The sequence below is a fragment of the Rattus rattus genome, chromosome 15, assembly GCF_011064425.1.
Source record: "Rattus rattus isolate New Zealand chromosome 15, Rrattus_CSIRO_v1, whole genome shotgun sequence".
NCBI classification, from domain to species: Eukaryota; Metazoa; Chordata; class Mammalia; order Rodentia; family Muridae; genus Rattus; species Rattus rattus.
Window position 1 is genome coordinate 72784008 of NC_046168.1, and position 23034 is coordinate 72807041.

The 23034-nt window shown below is 39.3% G+C and overlaps 1 protein-coding gene across 1 annotated transcript in view; it reads right to left on the bottom strand.

Annotated features, from left to right (window-relative positions):
• Window positions 1-1055: 1055 nt before the first annotated feature.
• The window catches only part of Adamts19 (ADAM metallopeptidase with thrombospondin type 1 motif 19), a 190854-nt gene continuing 168875 nt past the window's right edge, over window positions 1056-23034 (bottom strand). Inside the window, exons 20-23 of the mRNA XM_032886036.1 lie at window positions 21646-21850; window positions 20569-20721; window positions 5602-5779; window positions 1056-2191 (exon numbers count right to left, since the gene is read on the bottom strand). Coding sequence (XP_032741927.1) covers window positions 2040-2191; window positions 5602-5779; window positions 20569-20721; window positions 21646-21850 — 688 coding nt within the window. The 3' untranslated portion in view covers window positions 1056-2039. The remainder of the gene's footprint in view (window positions 2192-5601; window positions 5780-20568; window positions 20722-21645; window positions 21851-23034) is intronic.

Here is a 23034-nt window from a genome sequence, read left to right on the forward strand (position 1 = left end):
TGTTAAGTACATTTAATGTACGGTGTTATTTAATTCTGATACTTCTGCCTTTATTTTTTGTTCGAATAACCCGTAACCTGAGGGAAAATGGGGTATCAAAATCACCAACTATTACTGAGTTCATACTCTGACCCACTTCAGCACATGGAGCTATGGTATTTTGGCTTCAGATGCGTGGGTTCAGAAATCAAGAAAATTTGGAATATCTCATCTTATTTCAAGTTTCAAGGAGAGGTTAGGATGCTGCACATCTTGGGTTATATTTAGCCACTAAATAGCCACTCCTTGCCCACCCTTATATGGAAACTAACATCCTGTGACGAATAGATAAAACTCTCTGGAATCTATTAACCTAGCTAACAGTGTGTGCCCACCAACCCCAGAGCTAAGAACGTCATCAGACAGTATCTGAGGCTCACAGAAAAGCTTCCCCCATCTTGTCGAAACCACCTTTCTGATGTAGCCACCCATGTATTTCAAACTTCAGACTTTCTTTGTAAAAATATAAAACTTCATGAAACTGCCTCTATCTTAGATCATGGAATTTTAACCTAGATCTGTATTCCCAGACTTTGGCTACCAAAAGATGGTTGTAGAATAAATGATCTCTTATTTGCTTTAAGATGAGAGCTATGTTTTTTTTTGTTTGTTTGTTTTTGGGGTTTTTTTGTTTTATTTTTTGCATCAACAGTAATACAAAGAGGGACAGGGGATACCTGCACAGGAAGTGGGCTGTAGTGTACGAAAGAAACCTCAGTTTTTGGGTATCTGAACACTGTAGGACCTCAAGTATGCACATATTCCCCTCTTTCTCTCAAAAGAAATCTTCTGTCCCCTCCCCTCCGCAAGCTCACTCCGCATGCTTCCGGTAGTGAAGACTTCAGAACAGAGGCAGACAGGGCCTCTTCTTGCCAAGTGTGGAAATGTGGACAGCCCTGTGAAGACCTGTCTTCCCAAAGGAAGTCTCACATATTTTAATGAAAAAAATTCTAAGAAACCGTGTGAACCATGTGCAATATTTTCTTATGAGAAAAAAAATTAAGATGCCTTTTGAATTTTCAGAAGAATTATAAATTTTATTTCTTTTAAAAAGGCAAAACACAACGAAACTATCAAAATATTATCTGAATCTCATTTTCTTTTTCTTATTTCCTAGGGAAATAAAAGGAAAAATATTTACTACCATTGCTCATATGATTTCTGAGTCAAAGTATGGTCCTTATTCGTAAATCTTCTAGGGGATGGAAGGATGTGGGTGCATCCATGCTTTCTCTGTTGGAAATACCTTTTAAAAGCCACAGTCTAATGGCATGTTACAATAATACGGGTTTTATAGGGAGCTGCCACTTCTGTCGCAGCGTCTCCACACCTACACCAACAGCGCAACGGTGATTCAGTGTACATCAATACAGTGCTCAGGCTCACGGTACTTGTGTTCAAGTGCGTGTCCACCGACATGATCAAAGTCTCTGTCTTGACTCTTCCATTATTAATATAAAGGTATCATTACAGTAGAATGTCTCCTATGCTCGCCCCAAAATCTGAATCAAATTCATAATACATTCTCTCAAACTGTTCAAGACTGTGAGGTTTGTTCTGTTTACACATCTCCTGCCAATAACAGAAAATGGGCAGATTCTGCAGCAGGACACAAGAAAATATGTCATTTTCTGCATATATAGCTAAGCTATCATGCTAAGGTAGTGTACACACTGGATAACTTAATGGTTTTGGTGGAGAGAAAATAGCACCTTAGAGACAGCCCTAAATGAAAAAAAAATTTCTTTTTTTCTTATTAGTTTACTAGACCCAACTTACTAATTCATATTAAAATTATTTATGAAGCCTCATAATATAAAACCAAAATGCTTGTATGACCAAAACAAACACCACATTAGATGCCTCACAGGCAAATAAATTAATTTGATTAAATTATATGTAATCTGATAGTATTTGGTCTGAAAAACATGCTAGTGTGTGTGTTTATAAATAATGCAATAGCAACACAGCTAGGAGCCAGTCAGCCAGTCTGCCAGAGGTCAACTCCTCTGCTGTAGCTTTTGGGCATAGAAGTCCCTGCAGGTCTCACAGCACCGCTGGTACCAACGCATGTCCTGACAAAGATTCTTCTCCCGTATCACTCTGCAGTACACTGGCCACTGGTCTCCCAGGCACTTGAAGGTCAGGGCAGCTGGAAAACAGAATATCGTGAGTTCTGGGACTTCATTCTGTGAAGGTGCAAAGGCATCATCAGTAGGAACAACTTCCACTCTTTTTTGGGGGGAGCTAATTTGCCTCATCTTAACCTGTCTATTTCACCTGACAGAACAGAAAAAACAAAAAACAAACAAACAAACAAAAAAACAAAGAACTGCACACCCTGTAAGAAAGCAGCAAAGAGAATGCATAGTGCTCTTACTTGGGAACATCTGAAGCTTACTAAAAATGGATGGCTCAAATCAATATGCAGTAGAGTTTCTAAGTTTTAGTTGCATTTATTAATTGTCTGTATTGGTTGCTTTTCCTGTTCCTCTGATAAAATACCCCAACAAAAACAATGTGGGCCCTAGGCCAAGAAGCAGAGATGGACAGACTGTGGCGCCCAGCTCACTTTCTCCTTGTCATACAGTCCAAGGTTCCATCCTAGGGAATGGTGCTGCCCACAGTGGGCGAGTCTTCTCACTTCAATTAAATTAGTCAAAGTAATTCCCAGCATGTATACCAAGAGGTTTATCTTCCACATGATTTCGGATTTCAACAAGTTGATAATTGAGATTAATCATCATGTTGTTTGTAGATATGTGTACTGTTTACATTTTAAAGACATTTATATTGTATGTGTACCATGTGTACATCTTGTGCCTGAGGAGGTCATACGAGGGCATCAGATGCACTGGAACTAAAGTAACAGATGAGTATGAGCTATCATGTGGGTGCTGGTAACCAAAACTGGGGCCCTTGGAAGATCTATAAATACTTGCTATGGATTCAACTTTCCAGGCCCCTGTGCATACTATTTAAATAGGGTCTTGGCATCTAAGTTGTTAGGCTCCAGTCTAGCGTTGAGTGTCTGTAGTCACATCTAGTTCAACACTACAAGTTTCTCTATTTCATTTATGTTTTTATTCAGGGATTTTTGAAGATAGGATTAAAAGGGGAGAGCCATAGTCTCTTCTCCCCTCCGTATGAATATGTTCATAAGTAATTGTTTCTTTAAAGCAGCATCACTCTCTAGCTCACATTGGTCTGGAATTCACTGCAACCCAAGATGGCTTTGACCTCATGGAGCATTGCCTCCTGATCCTCCTTGGTTCTGAGTTGTCTGTACCACCCCACTGAACTTAATGTATCTCAATATTAATAACCGTATCTACACATGAAATAACAAAGAAACAGCAAAATGAAGATGTGCCCATGTTTACTCTGCATAATACTTTCCCATCTAACAAGTGGGGAAGCAGACGATGTGGAGAAGGATTGTTGGCTTTGTCAGCATCGAAGCTGGCTTTCAGAATGATGGAAATTTGCAGTGATTTATCAGCAGTGCTTGGACTGAGGATCTGATCTGGACAATTCTGTACTGAAGATCTGGCTTCAGAGTGTCAGAATAAAGTGTGTTCCAGCATCTGTTGTGAAATTCAGCTTGCAGTAGGTTTTTTTGTTTGTTTGTTTGTTTTGTTTTTTCTTTTCTTTTCTGGCTGTTCAAATTCATGCTCTTCCCTAACTTGCTTTTCTTTGGTATAATTTATTTCAGCAACAGAAGAACAACCAATACACCTTTCAAAGACTCAGAAGTAGAAAAATGCAAAAGTTTTTCCTCCACTCTGAGACTTTTCCCTGGAATGACAGACACTTCTCAGACTTGTGTGATTGTCACACAGAGGTTTGTCTTTTGTTGGAAGCATTTGAGGAATTTGCTTAAGGGCTGTTTAACTTTCATCTTGATTAGAGTTTGTGATGCTTTGTTTATGTCCAGCTCAGGGATTGGTGCTATTTAGAGGTGTGGCCTTGTTGGAGCAGGTGTGTCACTGTGGGTGTGAGCTTTAAGACCCTCGTTCTAGCTTCCTGGAAGCCAGTCTTCTCCTAGCAGCCTTCAGATGAAGATGTAGAACTCTCAGCTCCTCCTGCACCACGCCTGCCTGGATGCTGCTATGCTCCTGCCTTGATGATAGTGGACTGAACCTCTGAACCTGTAAGCCAGCCCCAATTAAATGTTGCCTTGTAAGAGTTGCCATGGTCATGGTGTCTGCTCACAGCAGTACAACCCTAACTAAGAGAGTGATATTCTATTTTAACTAAGTATTTCAAAGAAACATTAATTATTTGGTTCAAAAGGAATTGTTGCATTTCAAACTTCTGGAACCTATTGAATCTTTTGTTGACAATATAAAGGTACACATGACAATAAATTAGCTTCTTTTATCTTTACAATTATCCAAATACTAACATGATTTAAACTGTTTTCCTGGAAGGTATATGAAAAAGTGAAAACCTTAATCCATTGGTTGTCACATAGAAGTGTTATTAATGTACTAATTGCACATAGATGAAGAATAATTTAGTCATTAAGATTTGTTATGCAAATATAAGATACCTGCATTTAAAAGCACACCTGATGATAAATCAGATTATATAATAAGAATTGGCAATACTTAACAAAAGTACTTCATAATACTAAAAAAAGAACAAAATACTTCCAGTAATCACTACTGCATGTTTCTCTCACATGCATTCTTAGTTTTTAATTAGAAATAAATATGTATATATGTGTGTGTATATATATGTATACATTCATATATAGATAATACATATATGTATTGTGTGGATGTTAAGTGTGGGTAGAGGCTAGAAAAGTGGCCCATGACATGAGAACAAGAAACCCTCCAAGGTAGGGTAGTAGATCACACACAATATGGAAGTGGACAGAGGAATACTGGGAATGGAAGGGTGCAGTGGGTACCAGTGACCTGGAGATGGGGGAGGAGAGGACAGGCCAACCAGAACTCAGAATGAATGAAAATCATAAGAGACGTCGCTTTGTATCAGCTAAGCAATGAGTTAAAAAAATACAAAAAGAAATAAGTATTGCCAGGGCTTGTAAACATATAGTTCTGGCCTCAAATATATGAAAAGTACCTCATGTTTGCTTCTGTCGTTTTACCTGCCCACTATTTATGGGAAGTCACTTTTATCCTCTCTATCATAAAGAAAATTGACATCCGGGATCAAAAGAAGGACATTAACCATGGAGTAATCGAATATTTACTCACAACTTCCCCTTCCACAGATATCAATACAGTCCCACTGACGAGCTACACTGAAGTTTAAACTCTGTGGTGGCAAGATTAACAAGGTGATCCCAGGTAGTGTGACTTCAGTACTTCCTAGACTTACCTCTGAGTAGATCCATCAGGGAGGGAAAGGAGTCTTTATGAAACTTTAAAACTCATTTGCGACCTTTTGGACTAAAATATATTTAATTAGACCCAACTTGGAGACAAACCAACTGGCCCAGTTTAATATGTCCCAAGCTTTAAGGCAATGGACCACCTAAAGGCTCCTCTCTGTGCCATAAAGCCATCCACTCTGTGATCCGCTTACCCAGTCTCGGAGACGTTATTGTGTTTACGTTAATCTTCTCATTACAGGGCTGAAGGTGACATGGCCTGTATGCTGCAGGTTTCTCTGAAGAAAAGCATTCATTTCCATGCCTTCCCGTGATCTTATGCATGCACTGGATAACACGAGACTGCATGCCTTTGCCACAGGTAATGGAGCACTGGGGAGGAAAATGGGTATGAGTTATTTTGATGTTTTCCCAGTCTGAATTTCAAGCCACCAAATATGTGATACATATCTATGCGTGTGTGTATGCTTATATATATATGTGTGTGTGTATGTATGTATATAAACAAAACAAAAATTAACAAAATAACATAAACAAAAATTATATATAAGAGAAATATAACTGTGCTTATCCAAGGAGTATCTCTCTCCCACATCACTGTTGATGTAATGAGCTACTTATGACCCATGTGTTATAAATGCCATATATACGGGCACACCTGCTAGCACTAAGTGGACTCACTGAGTTTACAAACAACAACACACAAAATTAGGCGAGAATAGTGGGGTAGGATAGGTGAAGAATTGGAAGGGATGGATGGGGAGTTGGACCTAAAATAAGTTAAAGAAATTATGGAAGTCCTAAATAAATAAATAAATAAGCAAGCACACACGTTTTTGATTATTTGTTATTTTCTCATGTGTATGGATGGGTGTGCAAGCCAAAGGGCCTCAGGTGTCATCCTAAGAAACATCATCCGCCTCCTGTGAGAAGAGGTCTGTCATTGGCTGGAATTTGCTAATTAGGCTAGACTGACTGGGTAGCCCAGTGAGCCTTCTGCCTGCACTACCCAGTGCTGGGATTACTATGGGTGATGGGTACTGGAGGGCAAACCAAGTCCTCGTGCTTGTGGTACAAGCACCTGACAGACTGCTTTCTTCTCATCCCTCAGGACATACATTTTATTAAAGAGAAAAAGTAAGTAACCAAAGCAATCTGTAAGGTAAGAATACATGAAGAGGTGTTCTGACCTAGATTCCTAATATCCGTGGAGCATTTCAAGACAATTGGGGTGTTTGAGACCGCGAAGGGGTGAGAAGATCTGCACAGGGCAAAGGTTCAACTTGCTGAGCCAGAAGAGGTCCCCCCTGGTCCTCTGTCACTTCCCAAGGAACCCGGAACATCTGTCACTAACCCTTCCTAATCATCCCCCGCAGTCTAGAAGATGCCACAATGTATGAGCTAACCGAAGCAACACGTGGGGGTTTTTGTCCCCAAAATTATTAACAAAACTGAAATAACTAGTTACACGATGACACAGAATCAGCCGAGAATTGTCTAAATGGTAGCTTCATGGGTCCTGGGCAGTAAAACACTTTAGTTTCTCTTCTTATGAAAATCAATTTTGTAATCATTTGAACATAACCTGAAAATCAATATACTACTCAGGGAATAATAAAAATTTCATAGTTTGTTTAAGTAAGCGGTATTATGTCTGCTATCGAAACTAATAAAATAAACCTTATTCAATTATTTCATGCTTCTAGAATTCAATTTCCATTAGAGAACGTCAATAATAGACCAAAAGCCTTGCAGCAATTATTTTCTTCATAAAATACAACTTGGTAAAAGTTTTATTACTGGTATGTGACAAAAAGTAAATAAATATTTGAAGAGAGACAGCTGGGACCCCAGGAAGTCTTCTAAACTTTTTGACTTCTTACAGAAGACAAAACTAAATAATTGGGATTTTCTCAAATGACATCACCGTGATTAAAAACAGACAGGCATTAAAAGAGAAAGCCAAAATAATTTTGGCATGGGAATTAAGAGACCTTGATTTTAATATTGCCCCTAGCAACTAATGTATCTGCGCCTCATTTCCCCTTCGTATTGCTGCTGATCCTAACGATAGTTTAAGCTCTAGCCTACGATGGAAGGGAAACTTCCACAGTCTCTTATTAACGTCGCCGCCTCTGGGCAGTTTTCAAGTGCCGAAGCTGGGGACAGTGAAAGAGTCATTTCAATAATTAATGATTCTCCTTGAAGACTGAAACATTGTGACAAAGGTTATGTTAAACAGCCTTAAGAATGATAGTCTGTTTGGGTTTTTCTGAACATCCCATCAATCATTGGGGGTCTTTAAAAAATATTTATTGATTCCTCTTTACGTTCTGGATTCTGTACTGAAAAATGAAATGAATGGTCTATTTATATTGAAGATCTGGTGTTGTACTTAATGCCCCTTATTAACAAAACACAGTGACTAATGCGTGGGATTAAAAACAGATTAGTAAACACAGCCAGGCAGTTCCATCCACTTTAAGCCAGTTGTTTACAATTTAAATAATAAGCTATTACAAAGACGTGATTACTTTGAGACTGAAGGGACTGGTACCACTCCTTCTGAAAGCCTTCGTACTGAGCGGCCCCAACACTAGCCAATATGGCTCTAGCATATCCTGCGTGTCAAGGTAGTGGTGCTCAGAGATTGTAGGTGAGGTTTCCCATAGCCCCCATGAGTACTGTTTCGTCATTCTCTATCCGAGAAAAACAGAGGCTTAAGTAAGTTAAGTAAGTTTCGTAGTCAGAAGTGCTAGAAGTGGAGATATGAATGGAGACTTCGGATGCTAGGTGTTTGCGACTGCTCTTCCTAGACAAAACCAGTCAGAAACCTTTCCTCATCCCCCACACTGCTGAGCCATTCTCGCCGTGTATAGCAGCTGGGTTTTGACAGCTGGCCGCAAAGTAGTGTCAACCAGAAAGAGGGGACCTCAGCTGAGGAGTTACCTCCGACAGGTGGGCCTGTGGGCATATCTATAGGGCGTCTTCTCGATTGGTTAATGTAGGATGGTCCAGTCTATGGTGGGCAGTGTCACCCTGGGCTGGTGGTCCTGGGCTGTATAGGAAAGTAGGCTGACTAAGCCACAGAGAGCAAGTCAATGAGCAGTGCTTCTCTGTGGTCTCTGCTTCAGTTCCTGCCTCCAGGTTTGCCTTGAGTTCCTGTCATGGCTGTCCTTACAGTGGAACATGGTCTAGACATACAAGCCAGATAAAACCTTTCCTTATCAAGTTGCTTTTGTATAGGGTGTTTTTATCCCAGCAAAAGAAAACAAACCAGGACATCTTTCTGTCTTACCATTAAACGCAGAAATGACATTTTGTTGCTGTTAGGATTCTCATTAGGTAGCTCGAGGCAAAACCCTTTGCCCTAATGAAATTCATTAGCACAACTGGTCTTTAGACACAGGGACTACGTAATCTGTTAACTATCAGTACACTTTTTCTTAGAGTGTAGAAACGCAGTGGGACAGACTTGAGTAAACTAGGACATACATAAAGTTATGAATCAAATTATGATTAAACAGTACAAATAAAATGGATTTGTGAATACCTGCTGTGTTCAGGATATTGTCTAATAGGGTTTAAATAGATGCGTAATTAATTTCCTCAGCACTCTACTAAGTCATAAAGCTTTAAATACACACTCAAAGGTGACACCATACCAAGTACTGTTTTGGATACTCAGATATGGAAGTACACAGAAGAAAAAGGTCATTCACCCACAGGAGTTGGTATTTTCATAGCCAGTGAAGGTGAGAAAGACAACAGTCAAATGCCAGGCAATAGTGGGGCACACCTTTAATCCTATCGCTGAGGAAGCAGAGACAGGTAGATCTCTGTGAGTTCAAGGCCATGCTGGCCTGCAGATGACTTTGAGGGCAGCCAAAGTTACACAGAGACCCTGTGTTGAAGAGGAAAAAAAAGAAGAGAAGGAGATAAGAAAATAAGGAAGTCAAATGTATTGTACTTTCAGATATAAACCAGTTCTATGGGGGAAAATAGAGGCTCTGAAAGAGAATGGGGGTAGGTTTGGGGAACCATGTTTGGAAACTCAACTGAGAAGATGGGGAAAGAGTGCTGAAGAAGGCCTTCTTTCCCAAGGACAGGCCAACCATGAACATAAGCCTGTGGGATCCAAACATTTGTTTCTTGCCATTGCAAGCACTCCATGTCTACCTCTCTGGTACTTTTTGATATACGCATTATTTATTTTGCATCCAATCATAATCATTCAAAAGGAAGCACGGCAGTGTAGGGTAGTGTGTTTCTTCACAATATAAGTCAATTAAAAAACTATATTGCTCTCTCTTATCTCCATTATTCCTTCTGATTAATTTTAAGCTTGATCGTCACACGTAGCATGAAAAATTTAAATATAGTTGAAACATGGCGATTCTTTTGACTTCTAGTAAAGCAAAATTGTTAAAATAACAAATCCAATACTCTAAAAAAATAACACGGAAATCCAAGGCATACCAGACAACTTGCCATTGAGATTGTCTTGGCAAGAAAAAAGTGCTAGGATAGAGCTAAAATAGAACCTTAAAGTGTGGACTGGGAAATCTGTTTCCAAACTTTAATATTGCCCTGAAGGGCATTTGCAGCAGAATACCTCACTTCCATTCTGTACAAGAAACATAGTCACGTTATTCTAGCTTTGCGGTGCTGACCTTTAGAGCAAATGTAAGGAGTTACATTTTTTCAAAAATGTCTACAAATACCTTTGGACATTTGTTTGTTTGTTTTGACAGAAATAACAAAGCTTATGGAAAATGAATGTTAGGAAACCCTTCTCTTCATACAAGACGAGCTCGAATAGCTTGATGAAGATTTTATTGTAACTTATCCATCATGAAAGCTTACCTAGGGAAACGATAGAAAATGTCACCTTAGATTTTTCTACTAAGAGAATAAATATTTTTTTTCTGTCTTGAGATACCGTTGACCATTTCTGACACTAAAGTAAATTACAGTCACATCTCAGCTTGCATACCAAAAACCAACATTAGATAACTTTACACAATATTTTAATTCCCTTGGGGTATGAAAATGATTAGTTTGTTAAATGAGGGTCAAGAACCTGTGTTACAAAGGGTCATGGGACATAGTAATGAACAGATTCCAAATGACTTCCCGTTACATCCACAGTGGATGTAGATCTCAAAAGTCAACAAAGAAGCTTCTCTTAGCACAAACCCAAATAAGATACAAAACACAAGGAACTGCACCATGCTCAGCCCTAAACAGGGCATGTCTATGAGATTCCCTCAAGGTTCAGGGATCATTTTGGAAGAGGTGATAGAGAGCCTAAGAGCTGGAGGTGCTCGGTGACTGTAAGGAGTGTTTCCCAGACACGCTAGGGCAGCTGCACATGTGAGTTCACATGGAATGTACACGCTCAAACCTGAGAAAATGGAGGCATGGAGAGAGGGGAGGTGGGCAGGAAGGAAATCACAGGCATACCTGAGGAAAATTGATAGCTGCTGGAAAATGGAAGTTTAGTTTTCTTTACGGCTGTGGCCCTAATAAGTCTAACATGTTCCAGTGAATGGCCACATACTCAAGAGTACATGGGCAGCCCTAATTAAACTCAGTGTGTTTTTAAAAATTATGAAAGAATACATACAAATTGTAGAAGAGGGATTAGAGCCGAGAAGAGATGGGGGAGAAGATGAACATACTCAAACTACAATGCATTAATTTTCATAATCAAAAGTATGCATTTAAAGTATATATTATCAACCCTTATAGCGTCTTCTTTTATCTATACCCTTGGTGCATTCAAAATGTGCACTACATGTGTCCAAGGATAGACATGATTGTGGCCTACTGCTTTTGTAAATGAGAACCCTAAGTTGAAGTCAAAAGGTTGGGCAGTCCTGTGGCTTACATTCTTCCTGCCATTCTCATGACAGGTAGTAAGGGCTGACTGGGTCATATAATGCTTCCAAACAATGGTAATGCTTCTAAGAGAGAATGTAAAGGAAGGAAGAAAAACAAAACGTTATCCTAAAATTAAACACTATGATAGCAGCTGTCTGATTCTTGTCACAAGGGAGCTCAATAGATACAGTATATATACACACACATATATATATATGTATGTATATATATTTATTTATATATTAGTATTAAAATGAAATATTTCTTGAACTACAAATAGTATTTTACCTTAATTACTGCACTTTTAAGTTGCACATGGAAGTAATGACTAAATTCACTTATCAACCAATTCATGTCACAGAAAGGTTTTGTATTTGTTTATACAGTTACAATTTGAAGCAATGTGTGAGTTTTTCACATGGGGATAGAATAAGACTTCCAAATCCAACTTTACAAATAATGAGCTTCTAGAGGAAAAGGTATCGAGACTCTAAACTATTGGATGAATATAATTTTTATTTCCCCTTGTGGATTGAGTTTAGCCGTACAATTGACAGTTGGGTTCTGCCTAGCTATGTCTTGTTTTCAGTACTTAGATTACTCAGCTATTTGGACTTAATGGGAGATCTGAGTATATAAAAATGTGTATATTTAGATTATATAATGAAATAGTTTGCCATCACGTTTATTGAAGCATTAATCTGTGAAAATTATAAGCAGTCTTTAGGGACCACAAAATTCTTCTAGTTGCAAATACTGTAAAATGCCACCTTAAAGATTTTACCAGAGAAGCACAATTGTAAAATTATCTATAATGTGTATTCAATTTTAACAATACTAGACTAAAAAGTCTAATGTAGGTTTAATTTATTTTTAAACTCCTTGAAAATAAAAAAATAATCAGTATATTTAAGTGTTAAAAATAATATTTCTCACAGTTGGCCTTTATAGAGATTACCCAAGATTCCTTACTTCTAGACAGTGCCAAAGATATATATTTTGGAGAGAATATGTTTTCTCTAGGCCAAACACTAAGAAAAGCTCTGTAATACTTTACTCATTTCCAGCTGGCTGTTAGAAGAAGTAGGACTTCCTAAATTAAGGGAAAATAGTCACTGGCAGGGCTTAAAATTTTTTCAACTACCAATATAATGGACAGTCTTAGAAAACATGATCTAATCTGTAGTGGTAAGCGCCAATCTGTTACAGGGTTTACGGCACTGATTCAGGGAATTTGTCTTTGGGAATAATGAGCTATTCGAAAGTGGTTTAACAAGAGTGAAGTAGCAGTCACAGCTAGAGTGGACCTCGGAGGGAAGCTGTGCTGTGACTCCCATTGGAAATGATTAGGGCAGCATTCCTCCAGGGCTAGGTAGAGGCTCGCCAGCTCCCGCTCAGTGTTTTAATGACGCGAATGTGAAACACGCGTGCTGAAGTACAAGAGTTGGGCTCTGTTCTTAAGATGAGCTGTTTATTTAGGTCAGTGTTCTGCTGTCCTTTTGGACTAGTTTGTCAGCTTTAGTTAACGCACGGGTGTTTGGAATCAATTCATTCCTAGATTTCAGACATTGGAGGGCGTTGTTTTCTTCGCTCCCCTTTCCTCCCCTTCTTCTCCCCTCTAAAGGTCTAAGTATTCCGCTGTGTTTAATGAAATGCTTGCATGTAATTAAAGCAATCTAGGAAATTTAGGTGACAAGATCAAACAGGTTGCTTATGAATGATTTAAGAGATCTTAACGCCTTGTGAACGGGGCTGTGAGTCCACAACTGATAGCAAGTGCACATCGATCAATACAGTAATGGGAGGGTCGGGTTTCTACAGAGCCACCACAAGTGTAAGTTTTCACCCATATTTGTCATCTTGCCAGCTCTCAGCCAAGAAATCGGAGGGTCTTACAGAGGCTGAAGGAACACAGGATGCGGATCCAGACAGTTGTGACGTATCATCATGCTACCGAGAGCACTTTAGCAACCACAGTAATTGGACTTCATTTAAATACTTTCCAGGTCTCATGCAACAGTTCAATCAAATGCTGACCAGATTCTTTTTGGTCATGTAGGATAGGGGAATGAACTATGTGAGTTTTGGAATTATCTTTACAGTGTCTTAATACGTAAAGCCTTGATTGCAAGTAGCCCGGTATTAGCACATGGCAACTAATGTACTCTACTGTGACAGGAGTCTCACACTCACTAGGTCTCAGGTGAGGGCCACTCCCTCCCCTGTTGCCCTGTCGAGTTAGAGAGCGGCTGTCTAAACTAGTGGTAAGTATTCCATCTCGACCTGGCACAAGGATCTAGAAAAGTCTGTTATCCCCACATGAAATTTCAAGGAGGCTGGTGAGATGGCTCAGCAGGTAAGAGTTCTTGCACTGAAAGCATGGAGACCTGAGGATGAAGGACCAGCACGAACAGCCTGCCATGGCTCTGCTCACCCGTGATGCCACCATTGGAGAGACACACAGGTGGATCCTAAAAGCATGCTCATGTCTGTTTATACACACATACATACACATACACAACACAATCACACCACATACACATGTAATTATTTATTATGAAATGTTAATCAACCTCAGGGATGGTTCACCAAGGCGTAGACACTTTTAATTTGGTTTTAATGATGGGATTTCCTCTAGGGAGAAGAGAATTCCATTTAACTAGATCTTGAACATTGAGAACTCTAGGGCAAGTCATTCAGGATATGTCACACTGAATAGCACTCTTCCAATGTCCTTTCCAAAAATTTTGTAAAGAGGAAGAAAAAGAAGAGACACTATATTTTCCTGTTTGTAATTGTCCATATACATAAGAGTTAAAGGACCAGGAAATTCCAAGAATAAAGAGTTGCTTTATTTTATTCAACATTAGTCCCTCTCATAATGTAATGTTGACGACGATGATGATGATGACAATAATAATAGGAATTAAAATAAAGTAACTCTTAAATGAATAACAATTTGTTCAAAAAATGAAGACATTCAGGCCTCTAGGATGTGGCGATTTGACTGATGTATCTGTTTAATCAACATTGGGTTTTCTTTATTTCAATAGATTAAAGTCTATTTTCTCATTTTAGTTGATATTTAACATTTATACTTTCATATTTCACTAATGCATTTAACTGTATTATTTGTGATTGTTCCTTGTTATTTCTATAATTTTGAAATCCTTATAACAAGTTGTTCAGCTTCCATATTTTGAAGGGAAACACCCCTCTGAGTTGTGCAATGCCATGGATTCTGGAATCCCCAACATCTGATTTTACTTGGTATGAAGCATGTGGAGGTTTGAATAGGAATGGCCCTCATAGAATTTAATGTTTGGTCATTAGAGAGTGGCACTACTTAGTAGGGTTTAGGAGGTGTGGCCTTGTTGGAGTAAGTATAGCCTTTTTGGAGGAAGTGTGTCACTAGGGATGGGATTTGGGAGTTCCAAAAGCTCAAGCCAGGCCCAATGTCTCTCTCTTGCTGCTGCCTGTGGATTCAGATGTAGAAATCTCAGCTACCCGTCCAGCTACCTGTCCAACACCCTGACTGTCTCCATGCTACCATGCTTGCAGTGATGATGGCTCAGAGGTTAAGGGCATTGCCTGCTCTTCCAGAGGTTCTGAGTTCAATTCTCAGCAACCACACGGTGGCTACCAACCATCTATAATGTGCTCTGATGCCCTATTCTGGCCTTCAGGCACACATGCAGGCAGAATGCTGCATACATAATAAATGCATTTTTTAAAAAGGGTGATACTTTTAAAGTTATGCTATGTTTTACATTGGGATATCAACATGAAATTGTGGGGACAAACACGATAGGAAAGGTTATAATTTAATAGTTAAGTGTTTGTTTGCCAAATGGTTATGGGTTCAATTGTATTAATTTAGTTTTTCAAACTTGACAGAAGCTAGAGTCATCTGGGAGAGGGATGCCCAGTTGAATAATAGCCTCCATCAAACTGGCCTGTGGGCATCTATGAAATATTTTCTTGATTAATGATTGATATAAAAAGGTCTGTTCCACTGTAAACAATGTCACCCTTGAACAGATGGTCACGACTTACAAAAGAAAACAAACTGAGCACACCACGGAGGACAAGTCAGTAAGTTGTGCTCCTCCATGATCTCTGATTCAGGTTTTGCTTCCAGGTTCCTACCTGGAATTTGTGCCTTGGCTGCTTTCCATGGAGTATTATGTACCGTAAGGTGAAGGAAATCCTTTCTTACTCAAGTTACTTCTTGTCGGTGTTTTATCGCTGTGACAGAAAGTAAACTAACACATCACTGCTTATTTGATCTTGTACTTAGGTCTGGGCTGGTTTTAATTTAATAATTACTTAACCCAGTGTCTCTTTACAGTTACGATGGTTGATCTTACAAAGCACCAGATCTGGTACATTGCAATTGATTAAGTTTTGCATTCTACTTTTGAGCTCCTTTGTGATGTGACTAATTATCACGAACAAGAGTGAGCTGAACAAGAATAGCACCAATGAAGATACAAAACTGGACGGGGAAAATCCTAAGCGGTCTCAATCCTGCATGGAGAGCCATAGGCAAGTGAGAAAAGCTGGGAGTGGGAACAATAGAATTTCCCTGGTAAGAGTACACCAAACGGTTGTCCAGTGCCAAATGGCCAGCCTTGGAAAGCGTACATACAAGAAGCATTGTGCAGCCTGAACAGAGCATACTTGGGAGTGTGTGTGTGTGTGTGTGTGTGTGTGTGTGTGTGTGTGTGTGTGATGTGCATGTGCAGTGTGCAGGAATACATGTACCACAGTGAATCTGGGGAGGTGAGAGGACAACTTGGAGTTATTTCTATTACACCATTAGGCCAGAGGGATTAAGTAAGTTCACCAGTCATGGTGGTTATAAACATCTTCCCTCACTGATCACTAAACTCGGCCTTTGAGTTCTTTTGAAAAATCATGCTATGTACACAAAAAGTGTGATTTCTCTGTAGTCTGTAGTTCTAGGACAATAGATCAAGTGGATTATAATAACGTTAGTTATACATGTATTGAAAATACTACTTCACTAGAAAGAATCCAGAAGTATAAAGACTTTTTACAATTACAAAATTAAAATACGAAACATCCACTATACTTTACTCTTTTAGTTATTGTTTCCAGAGAATCAACAAAAACTTAAAACACAAATTTGAGATTTATAACTACTACAAATTAGAAAATTATCGATGACATCAAATTAGGATGACATTCAATAAGTAGAATTATCACCTTCTTTGATGCTGCTTTACAACCAGAGAGTATTTCCACAGACTGGTGTGTTTTATCTGCCTTTTAGGAAGAATTACCTTAGCTTTTAGAATCTTTGACTATGTAATTTCTCTACTGTTCATTTCAAGATGATTATTCGATGGTGATTTCTTTTCCAGGGATAAGTTAAAATGATTCATTATCCTCCTAGCTTTGTGTCTACTCAGAGATATTTTCAAGAAGATGCACAATTAACTCACTCAAAATGACTGACTATGTATCACTTAGGATTACATCATTTCAAAAAACTCACAATAGCATGTAGTCCAAATACTGACTTAAAATGTTATAATTTGATATGTGGCCCAAACTATTCATTTTTCATATTTTGGTAATTTTCCAATAACAAATAAGCTTGGATCTTAGCTTATATAATAAATCTAACGCTAGGACAAAAATAATTAATTTGGCTCAATGATATCAATCATTTGTTATTATTTCATGGAAGACAAAATCCATTAAGTCTTCAGGAAAGGACAAAATTCTTTGCAACAGGTAAATAAAATGCTTTTGTCTGCTCTTTCGCTGGTCTCCATTAATGCAAACCAGAAGTCATACAAGTCGAAATAAAGGCAGAAAAGTCATATTTGTGAAGAAAATACGGCATTTTTATTAAACACAAGGAATGATGATGTTTCTTCTCATTTCAGCTTAAGTGAGTGAATGCAGATTTATGTCACCACAAAGCATGTGGTGCCTGTTCCCCTCCCCTAAGAAAGATCAGGCCACATCCATAATCAGAGATTGTCAGAATGTGACACACAGCTGCGTCAAGGGTTAACCTAACCCACACTAGGGATACAACACTCTGTGCCCTGGCTTTAAAAGCTCTGAGGATCGGTGACATAAACAAGGACCAGGTCCATGGCAGTGCATCTACCTAGAAACCAACCTTTCTGCCTTTCACGGGGATCTGTTTGCTTCTTCGTTTGTTTTGGGAGTAGAGTTTTAACCTAGGGCTGGCATAGGATAGGCAAGTGCTGTACCCCTAAACTACATCACTCCCCTTATACCTGGTCCCCCTTAATCCTAGAGCATTCATCCCATTGTTTTCACCAAATCATCCCAATTATCGATGTTAGAAACCACATAGTCTGATGTAAATGCCAGCAGCTGGTTTAAGGCATTAGCCACGTTCTGCTTCCGCCTTTGATTGATAACAGTTTCCTTAACGACTCCTAGGCAGTGTGAGGGCCTCAGGACTTGTTTCCCTTCTGCTTCAGTGCATGCTACATCTGTCCTACAAAGAAAGGAGTGCTTTCTGTGAGGCTAGACTTTATGGCGAGCAAATCCAATATTCCTGATCAAAGCCAAACCAAGTTTTAATATTAGGTCCATGTAGGTGTATTGATAGTATAAAACACTGGGTAGGAGCTGAGTGAGGAAGACAGATTAAATGCTCTCAGGGGAGCATAGACATCCAGCCACAACCACATACATCTTGTTGCTATTTCTGCTGTAGAGGCACAGATGATAAGAGTAAGAGATCTGGGTTCTGTCTGTTCCTGAACAATTTAATCTCGGGAACGCAGTATCTAAAGCACTGTGCCTTTGCTCCGTAATTGTTTGGGATGTTTTTCATTTCAACATGAAAGCCGGATCTTAGAAGTAAAAAGGGAGTAAAAGCAGGAACACTCCCAAGAGGCCGCTGGTTTTCATCTGCACACATTTTGCTGTTTGAATTTGATGCTGAGAGCTCGAGAAGGAAAAAAAAAAAGGGTTTGAAGGAAAAGAGAAACCATACTTTGATGTAAAGAAAGGCTGGGGAGGAGAGAGGGAGAAGAAGGAAGCGGGGTGTGCGTGTGCGTGTGTGTGTGTGTGTGTGTGTGTGTGTGTGTGTGTGTGTGTGTGATGAGATGGCGAGTGAGAGCAAGGCAAGAAAGGGCTGCCCAAGAGTCCTAGAATGAAGAACACTCATTGGAACCACCCTCTGAGCCCCACGAAGGCTATGTGTGGTGTACAGCAACACAGCCCAGTTAGAAGGTATTCAATCTAAGTAGACGTGTGAATTTTATACATAATTATGGTAAAATCAAAAAAGTCTTTCAAAGCTAGCATAAAACATGAAATTAGTATTCTTTATACTATCCAAAGTTAATTTTTCTTTTATAAGATACAACACAGGGCCACAGTAGACACATGTTGCTAGTCAAAAGGAGCAGTGCTTGTCATGGTGACAGCTAACCCTATCTCTACACAGCTCCTCAGATGTGCTCTAAGTTCTGTGTCAGGTGTTACAGTAACACCAACACCTGCTGCTTCTTAAAGTCTATATTTCTTTAATCACAAAAGCTGGAAAAATATAGTTCATTTTATATAACGATGTCTTAGTCATGTTTCTATTGTTGCAATCAACACACACACACACACACACACACACACACACACACACACACAAATAGAAAAGGCTAACATGCCAGAGTACTCTAACTTTAGCTCGCACCATCTCTACATTTTCATCTGACCGCTACCTTCAAAGACATTATTTCATCACATTAACTCCCATCTGCCTGTCTGCCCATTTCCCATTAAACAGTTGGGCCAATATGCTTGTATGCATCATAGCCGTCAGAGCTGTCTCCTACAGCTCTTGAATTCCACTCAAATGAGCTTTTTTTCTACTTAGAATTGGGGAGAGAAATCCTATCCATGACAGAAATTGATTACGGGTGATCCAGAATTCACTGATGCCCGAAAATCATTCACATTGAAATGTGAAATGGTTAAAAGCCTTACGGGTCAGGTTCAGTGTTTTTAAGTGCATCTGAGTCCTAAAATGAAATCTGAGTGTTGATAACAGTGGAAAAAAAACCATTAAATTTCCTGAGAACTAAAATGCGATCGTAGCGTGCTAATTATTATCAAGGAAGAAAGACATAAACACACAGCTGTGCAAACACACACACACACACACACACACACACACACACACACACACACACACACACACACACCCCACATCCAAGTCTTCCACCCCTACATCAACACCCACTCTATACATCTATACACACAAGAAAAGACTTAAAATATCCAGGATTTTTGTGCAGCAACATTGAGAAAGCTGGAACAATTCACAGTGCTTTATATACAGAAAGCAACCTTCCAGAATGTTCTTCTGCTCATTTTGAGGAAAGTTATCATGCTTCCTACTGTGCTACTGAAGATCTTTCTTCCCATCTATGAAACCCCGGCGAGGAGACTTCTATTTCATGTAGGCCACAGAGCCAGATGCTCTGTGGTGAACAGGATGCCACAGGTGAATGTGGAATCATTACATTCAGGGATCTGGTACAACTTTTATCTTAAAACAGAGCTCACCGATGTTCCGTGAAGAGAATGCATTAAGTGCATTCCACAGCCTAATCATACATGAGCCTCCACACATGAAAACTTTTAGCAAATTTTACTGTTACCATGAAATAAAATTGCCCATTGCCCAAATGAATTCTGTCCACTTAAATTAACTCTAACAATTGTGAACCTGGTCCTTCTCTTGGCAAGCCAGGGTCCCCCTCTTTGATACCTTTCCTTGAATGTTTCTCTGCCTCCCTAAACCCCCCAGTAACACCTGTGCTCCAACTCTGTTTTACCAAACAAAAAATGGAATTCTGGTGTTTCCATTTCTACTGTGCACAACCCGTAATACTGAAGGGAAAAAAATTACCCCTTGTCCCCTTTTTGCTCTACTGCTGGAAATTATGTGTAATTTGGTAGTGTAGTTTGGGTTTATGCATTTAGAGTATTTTATTGATCAGATAGCTATTATTAAAATGGATTCGGAGGAAGAATTCTAACCATAAATGTTGGCAATAAAATAATGCTCACTGTTTTTATAGGTTCATTTTTTCTTAATGACAGCAATTATGTTAGACACTTTATGTATTTCAGCTCACTCGTTAACATCATTCCTTAGAAACCATGATCTGAGAGACGTGAACAGGACCAAAAGCTGGGCCTGGAACGCTCTATCTCTTGATGTCCGCCTCTATGCAAACCATTCTCACCTTGGACCAGTCACCCACTCGCCACACGTAGCATTTTGAGTAATCCTCACAGTCCTCCGCCTCCCTGGGTCTGGTGGAGAGGACACACTTTTTTCTTGGGTTAGTGCACCTCACGGTACGATGCCGCACACCTTTGCCACACTTCACCGAGCACTGGAAGATAACATTGAAGGGTTGAGTAGACTTGGTGCAGGCTATGGATTGAGGCATGGTCAATAATGGTTCCTGTCATTTCACTTATTATTAGAAGGACAACTGGTTATTGAACAGAACATGTCTATAATTTTGTATCATTCACACTGTGATGAGATTATGTCCATGGATAATCTTCTGCAGGTCTACATGGGGGTGGACTTTGTGCATGTATCATGTTAGTGTGTTTGTGGGGCTCCATGCACTTGCACACCTAAACTGCTTTGGAGAAGTCACTGAACGTATGCAGTAAGTGTCCTATGTAATCATGTTAAGATGTGTTTAATAATAATGCGAGTTTATCATTGTGGATAAGCATGGGAAACACTTGCATACAGCACGCACTACAAGCTCTCAGGACTGTGTGCTATAGCGAGCTCACCCTGGTTCACAATGCAACTTTATCACTTCTGTAGAGGCTTTAAGTGAGTTAATTCCTCTAAGTTATACTGCCCATACATATAAAACAGTAAATAATTAATTCATTGCATTTGTAAGAATGCGTCACTTTCTATAAACTTCAAAGATGAAGTAAAATCTCATCTCTTGTACATATTAAATGAATGCTAAATGTTAATTTTCTTTACCTTTTAAAGGTTCAGAGCTTTCCAAGGAGTCAAATATACACTTTAATGTGTGCCTCACCAGCAGTACTCACAGTGTATCCATGAGAAAAGTCAAGTCTAAAATGTCTGTGGGATGATCTATGGGATATGTGGATATCTTTGCATTTTTATTTTTTTTAATCAGCTCTTTTCTTTTTTTGTATCAGCACAATTAATAGTTCAACATATCAACCGGCATGTGTAGTGATTTGAACGTGGCACAGGATGTTGTAGAAGGGTCAGAGAAGGAAAAGGGGGATGAATAGAGTATGTAACGTACCTCGGACCACACTCCGGCCTCCCACACCGTCATGCAGTCCTGACCCTCACAGCGCTGCACGGTAGCAGGCTTTGGCCCCATGCAGTCCCTCTCCCAGGCTCTAATTAGGGTTCCATTTTCCAGTTGCTGGGTACAGGCCACTTGTCTACTCTGGACTCCTTTTCCACATGTTCGTGAACATGTGGTCCATTCTGTCATCATCCACCTATAAGTAAAGCAAAGGTCATGGAAGATGAATTAAAAGATGTCGACTTGACACAAGGCCAACACTCTAGGAGTTAGCTGAGAGTTAATTTACATTAACTTTAGATTGCAATCGCTTGAACATACTATACTCTGTGCCTTGAATGGCCCATAATTCTTATCTCTTTCATCTTCTTAATGCTCAAAATCTTTATATGTTGACACTCCTAATATGCTACAAGCTAACCTGCCTGCTAATGCATTCTATACAGAATGATCATGGATATAAAACGTTTTGGAACTGTTCTTTTTTTTTTTTTTTTTGCATATATCACAAAAGTTAAAGAGTGCATTTATTTAAAAAGATATCCATGGATGTTACAATTTGTAGACTTGTTACAAATATTCAATTGTGCAGTCCATCTTAATTCTATACCCATTTGTGATATTTCTTGTTACTTGAACTTAATTTTGCTTATTAAATCACCACCATAAATTATAGGTATTATTATTTGGAGGGAGAAATTATAATTGCAAGCATTCTGTCTTCCCTTTCTTCCCTCTAAACTCTTCTATATAAGTACCTGCCCCAGTGCCCTCTGCCAGTCCCCCATCACACAGTACCTTCCTGATTTCCCCTTCGCTTCTCCTCTGAGAGGATGAAACCACCCCTCTTTTGTATCCCCTGACCCTAGCACATTAAATCTCTACAGTACTAAGCACATCCTCACCCACTGAAGCCAGACAAGGCAGTCCAGTTACGGGGAATATATTTGACAGACATACATCAATTTTAGGAATAACCCCACTCCAGTTGTTGAGGAACCCACATGAAGACCAAGCTGTACAATTGCTACATGTGTGCAGAGAACCTAGCACAAGCCTGAGTATGATTCTTGGTTGGTGCTTCAGTCTCTGAGACCCCGCAAGGGTCCAGACTAGTTGACTCTATTGGTCTGTCTATGGATTCCCTGATTTCAGTGAGATTGCTTCAATATTTTCTCAATTCAAGTTGGCTACCAACTTGATGGATATTGCTTTTATTATGTTTAGGTATATGTACCATGTCCCTGATCTCTCCCAGACTTTTAATATGCAAGGGTGTTAGATTTTGTCTAGAATTTTTTTCAGCATCTAATGAGATGATCATGTGAGTTTTTCTTTCAATTTGTTTATATGGTAGATTAATGGTGATGGATTTTCACA